The sequence below is a fragment of the Rhincodon typus genome, chromosome 13 (assembly GCF_021869965.1).
Source record: "Rhincodon typus isolate 14 chromosome 13, sRhiTyp1.1, whole genome shotgun sequence".
Lineage (NCBI taxonomy): Eukaryota > Metazoa > Chordata > Chondrichthyes > Orectolobiformes > Rhincodontidae > Rhincodon > Rhincodon typus.
In genome coordinates this window covers 51,186,680-51,192,679 of record NC_063344.1, presented here as the reverse complement: position 1 = coordinate 51,192,679, position 6,000 = coordinate 51,186,680, and the positions used below count along the sequence as shown (strand labels likewise).

The following is a 6,000-nucleotide window of genomic DNA, read 5'->3' as shown; positions in this document are numbered from 1 at the left end:
CTCTTCTTCAGAAAATTTTCTGAAGAAGGGTCTAGGCCCGAAACGTCAGCCTTCCTGCTCCTCTGATGCTGCTTGGCCTGCTGTGTTCATCCAGCTCTACACCTTGTTATCTCTTATTATCACATACCTTGTCCATTATGCAAATGCTTCTCTTCATCTGCTTCCTGCTTGGCTTTGCTGTATTTTCTACGCCTGCAGGAACAGGAATAAAGCATGAAGATTAATGACAATGGGCAGAAAATAAGAATCCAGGACCACCTGCTTAGCTGGGAATGCACCGTAACTTGCTGTTCAAACAGTCAATTGTACCTTATTGCCTCATAATTACAGGTCTGGCTCTTGCCCTCCCCCCAGTCCCTACCTGCAAGACTGTCACCTGCTGAACTCTGCCTGAGGCATGACACTGCCGAGTATCATTAACCATTGAAAAAGCTAGAGAACTCATTAGCCAGTCATTGAGCAAGGGAAATGAATGCTAATAGCCAGTTGCAGACTGGGAAAATAAATTGACATTCAGAGATGACTTACCGGACTAAGCTAAAATGGAATAAGGGAGTCTTTGTAACAGATTGAATTATGTAATTAGAAAGGTTTATGCAGAATGACAGGGCACAGGTAGAGTGCGCTTTGATAAGCAGCAGGGGTCAGAGAGGCCAGCAGGACTGTAGGTGAGACAGAGGGAGGCATTCTCAACAGGCTATTGCGGGACAATACAAAAGGACATTAACATAGTATTTGTAGATTCACTCAATGTGCCAGAATTGTTGGGGTTTCAAGCTCCAAGGCTTTGTAGTTGGTTCCATTATCATTCACAAAAGCAAAGATAATGAACAGAATAAAAGATAGTTGGGATGGGTAAACAGCTGATGACATTGCCAAGCCTCTAAGACAAAAGAAGAGCTAACATTGATTACTGCTTTTCTGATTGATGTAGCACATTGATGAAGGATTAATTACTCAAATACATTCTATAGTAGATAATTGATGAAAGGAATCAGGAGTTCTAAACCATTAATCAAGTTTCAACAAAATTAAGTTAATGTTGTTAGCTTTGCAAGGAGAGTTTGTTTCAAAATGAAGAGCCAAAACAGTTGAGTAATATTGGATGTCCGAAGATGAAAAGACTTGCATTTACGTAGTACATTCAGCAACCTCAGGACATCCTTAAAGCAGTGAAGTTAAACAACTGTTTTAATGAAGGAAATTCTGTGGCCAGTTTGTACATGAGCAGCTCCCATAAACAGCAATGCAATAATTTCCAGATTGATGTTGATAAGCAGTGATACATTTGCATCAGAGATAGTAGAAACTGCAGATGCTGGAGAATCTGAGATAACAAGGTGTAGAGCTGGATGAACACAGCAGGCCAAGCAGCGTCAGAGGAGCAGGAAGGCTGACGTTTTGGGCCTGGACCCTTCTTCAGAAAATCATTTGCATTTGCATGATGTTTACATTTACTTATTCAATGGGTTGTTCAGTAAATACTACTTCATGAAGATATCATACTTATTTGTATGAAATCATTTATACTTATCAGACACAAGATGTGCTTTACTGATAACATTCAGTGCAATCAGATATTTTAATGATTAAGCTGTAGACGTGAAGCTAGTAATAGCAGCATGAATAAGTCACAACATTGAAGTATATTTTATTCCAACCGCAATTACATTTCTTTTCACACCATCTTACTGTAGCTGTTAAACATGGCATCTCTCAAAGATTTTCAAGATCTTAAATTGTGGCACAGTTCCAAAGGCATCAGTAGGTTTTGGTAGCTAACTCAACTGGGTACGAGGAGTGTTATAATAAAGTCTCCAACAGAACTCATTTGATAGTAGCTAGGAGTGAGAAAATCCTAAGATGCTAAAGGTCGTTGGAAGTTGCATACTGCTGCAGTGGTTGCAAGAGGTTTATTTCAACAGAAACTAGCAATTAAATTTTGAAAAGTCATTGTCTGTTTAGCTGAATGCCTTACAAACTGCATTTTGCATTTTGAGATCACAGAAAACAACAGAAACATAAAATGAAACAGAAGAAACCTATTTATCCTGTAATCACTCCTTAGTTCCACACATGTTCCTCCTCTACCTGGCCCCATATCCTGCAGGTTTCTGTTTTGCACTTTCAAGTATTTATCCAGTACCCTTTTTAAAATTACTGATTCTGCTTCAAGCACCCCTTCAAGGTTGTACATTCCAGATCATCATTTCTTGCTGCATTAAAATCCTCAAATGCCTGATTCTTTTGCCACTTATGTTAAATCCATGATCTCTTTTAATGGCCCTGAACCACTGGAATTTGTTTCTCCCTATTTCCTCAACTAAAACCCTTCATGATTTTGAATACCTTTCAAAGTTGTCACTATCCTTAGTAAAATATTCCAGACATGTGAAAATTTGAAAAGAATAGTTCTGCCGAAATGTACTCTAACCCAATTAATACTGGGTTAATTTTTTCGAGTGGTGACCCCTCTTTATGGAGGGGGGTCCCGGCCCGATATGTCAGCTTTCCTGCTCCCCTGATGCTGCCTGGCCTGCTGTGTTCCTCCAACTCTACACTGTTATCTCTGACTCCAGCACTGGCAGTTCTTGCTATCCCTGCTGAAGGTGCCGTGCCAGCTGAGTGGCCAACACATTATATTAGAGAGGAATTGCCTTCTACTCTTTGACCTCCTTTCCACCCCAGACCCACATCAAGCATTCAACTTTTCATTATATTCAGCGGAGGCCATCGTAATGCCTATATCACAGATGATGAAGTGATGTTCTCCACCCCCCATAACATTTACAAGTTTCACAAGTTACAGGTTGCTTTTGGCCAGCATTCACCTCTTAAGTCACTGCTGTTAATAGCTGCATCATTCAGATGCCAATGTTTCAATTTTCAAGCACCAATGGCATGGTGAAAAATCACTTTTTAATTGGAAATTAAACATAGCTGGAGCAAGTGCATGTTTTATGTATTTTCCCCTTCAATGTTCTCATGTCCAGCAGATGTGGATCCTGTGCTTTCGCCCAACAAACTAACACCAACTCCACCCTGGGAGTTGTCCTATCCATTTATTTTTGGGGTTTGAAGTTAGCATCTAGAGAATGACAAGCGATGGCAGAAAATGCCAGTTGTGGTGGACATCATCAACATTGTACTGCACCTGGTCACCAGACACCCTCCCACTGCCACCTTGTACCCTTTATCTCAACAGGCTATTTCCACCCATTCTTGCCTCTATGTTGAGACCCACCACATTAAACTTGGCCTTCATCAGTCCTCCTTGCCCCTCTGAACTGTGCCAGTGACCCTCAATGATGCCCACACTGGTCTCTGCATCCACTTCCCGATCGACAGCAGTGCCCCACTAGACTGCACTGAGGACTAGCTCCCATCTTGTTTTCTGACACGGCCATTTGATTGAATGAATATGCAAGTGTACTTGTCACACAATAGCTGACACAAGCTGTAAGTATTAGATCAACAGCTTGGCATGCTCTTTAGCAAGTAGTCCCCCTGCCCTGGACAGATCCCTCCTACTGAACAGCCTGTTTATGCATCTGTGCAAAAGAGCACATCAATACAGCAGTACTGATATGGCCTTTAAGCTCTCAGTGAAGCGCTAACCCACTAACTGGTATGGTACGGCAAGGCACACCATGGTTGCTGCAAGCATGCAAGTAGGTGTTGAGTAAGGGAGCAAGCCCGAGATGCAGCCTGGCCCAATCCATAGACTGAGTGCCTGACCCTGCATGCAGAATGCCCTTGCACCAGTCTTCCCAAGTTAGTTGTGTCCTGAAATGCAGCTCTGACGTTCCTTAGTGTTCAGCATGTGGCTCAAATTGGTGCCCTATGTATGTGGAGAAGTTGGCAAATATAGAATGCTAGTGTCTATGAACGAGGGATGCATGTGGGTCATGCCCATGGAGGGTGCCTGAAAATGCTGTTCCATGCTCAGTGACATGGAAACAGCAAGCTGAAGTTCAATATACCTGCTCAGATGTCCTTGTTTACACCCAACCCTACTGTGTGGGGTTTGTTAAGGAGCCACTCCCACAGTGACTGCTTGCATTTATAATCTCTCCTTTTAAACAAAACAGTTTCCATATCTTGGTTTCCTGAACTTTCTTTTTGGCCTACTACTCATTAATTTCAATCTTCCCCACTATTCAGTTTAAAATCCTCACTACTTTGCTGGTTATGCAGTTGCTAAGTACTCTGGCTATAGCATGGTTCAGGTGGAGACTGTCCCAGGTCTGTACAGGCCCCACTTTCTCCAGCACTGGTTCCAATACCCGTTGAACTGGAACCCATTTCTACACCTGTCTTTTAGTCATCCGTTTCTCTCTAATCTGATGCGCCCTATGCCAATTTGTGCCTTGCTCAGGTAATAATGTAGAAACTATAATCTTTGAAGATCTGTTTCTTAGTTTGGCAGCTAGCTCTTCATACAGATTATGCAGGATCTCCTTTGTCTTGCCAATGACATTGGTACCTATGTGCATCATGATTACTGGTTCCTCTACTGCAAATATCAGGATTTCATTTGTTTGTTTTTCCCCCAATATTCATTCATTGGATGTGATAATCACCAACAAGGCCAGCATTTATTGCCCATTCCAAACTGCCATTGAGAAGGTGATGGTTAGTAGTCATCCTGAACCACTGCAATCCATATGATGTGAATATATCTATGATAGAGTTATTGTGGCACACAAAGTAGCATCTCTGCTTCCATGTCAGAGGTTTTGGATTCAAGTCCCATCCAAGGACTTGATAACCAAAAAGAGTTACCATTAATAACGCAGCCAAACAGGTTAACTAATCAAACTGTAAATCCTCCAAAACATGCCAATGGTAGGACGTGAGTTCAGGAGAGATTCTGGTCAGTGATATGATGACAATAAGATATTTGGAGCCTCTATCAACATCACCCATAACTCCAGATTAAAACATGAACAAAAGTGCATACAGTAATGGAAATGTGGGCTCTGACCGAACTATAAGGCACCACACCACCACACCCAAAGAGCTATTTGGGAAAGACTTCTAGCATCTAAAGTTATTTCCAGGAAAAACCTATAATTACACTGCCTGTTGTGTTTCAGGGATCAAGTAGCAATTCCTGGTAATAACATGTCACTATTTTCCACTAATTGTCAAATCCCAGCATTCACCATTTTAAACATGAACAAACTGCCAAAAACAGACAGAACTAAGTTCATACATTTTTGTCATCATCTCATCCTGTGAAGTAACAGTCCACAAGACATCTGCCTGTGCACTTTAAACAAAAATTGAACGCAGCCTTGGTTTACCACTAGAGTGTCCCTGTCTAATGCTATTACTTATTCCACTATTGACTCGTCCCACAGTCTTGCAAACATTTCCCATTTGTTTCTTTCTTGGCTTATTACAGATTAGTGCTGCTGTCAATTTTTGGATTTTGACAGATTAGTTGGCTTGACAATAGGTAAACAGCACTGAAGTACTCTAAATACAAGCAATTTTTAAAAGACAGAATTCAATTGATTTCTCTCCTTGATTTATTGCAACTCACAATCATGCCTGTTATCACCAGATTTACTGCTCCTTTGCACTATTATAAACGATAGTTAACCTAGCAAATACCTAAGATAACTGAACCCAGTACAAATATTAATCTCTGCACTGGGAAATTTGCCTCTGATTATTTGGTCAACTGACAGTTTTCAGTAAAAAATATCAATGATATGATATTTCATTTTGAGAAAGGTGATCCGCAGAGAGCCAATCACCAGATCCTCTTCATCAAAGATTGGAAAGGACGATATTTATTGCACAGAATTAACATCTTCTACACTCAATGAATCTCAGTGCTTTTAGATGGGAAGTCATAATTAGAATTCTAATGAATCATGCCATCAATTCTGTCTTAAATAATAAAATCATCTATATAAATGGATGTGAAATTATGCCATTGTCCTTGTCATTACTAGTTCCTATTACACTAGCTTTTAATAAAGATAT

At 40.8% G+C, this 6,000-nt stretch overlaps 1 protein-coding gene across 2 annotated transcripts in view; it reads right to left on the bottom strand.

The window, feature by feature from the left end:
- epha4a (eph receptor A4a) overlaps nt 1–6,000 on the bottom strand; it is a 99,626-nt gene that overhangs the window by 18,607 nt on the left and 75,019 nt on the right. For both annotated transcript variants that reach the window (XM_048604329.1, XM_048604328.1), the window contains exon 9: nt 128–192. In XM_048604329.1, coding sequence (XP_048460286.1) covers nt 128–192 — 65 coding nt within the window. The remainder of the gene's footprint in view (nt 1–127; nt 193–6,000) is intronic.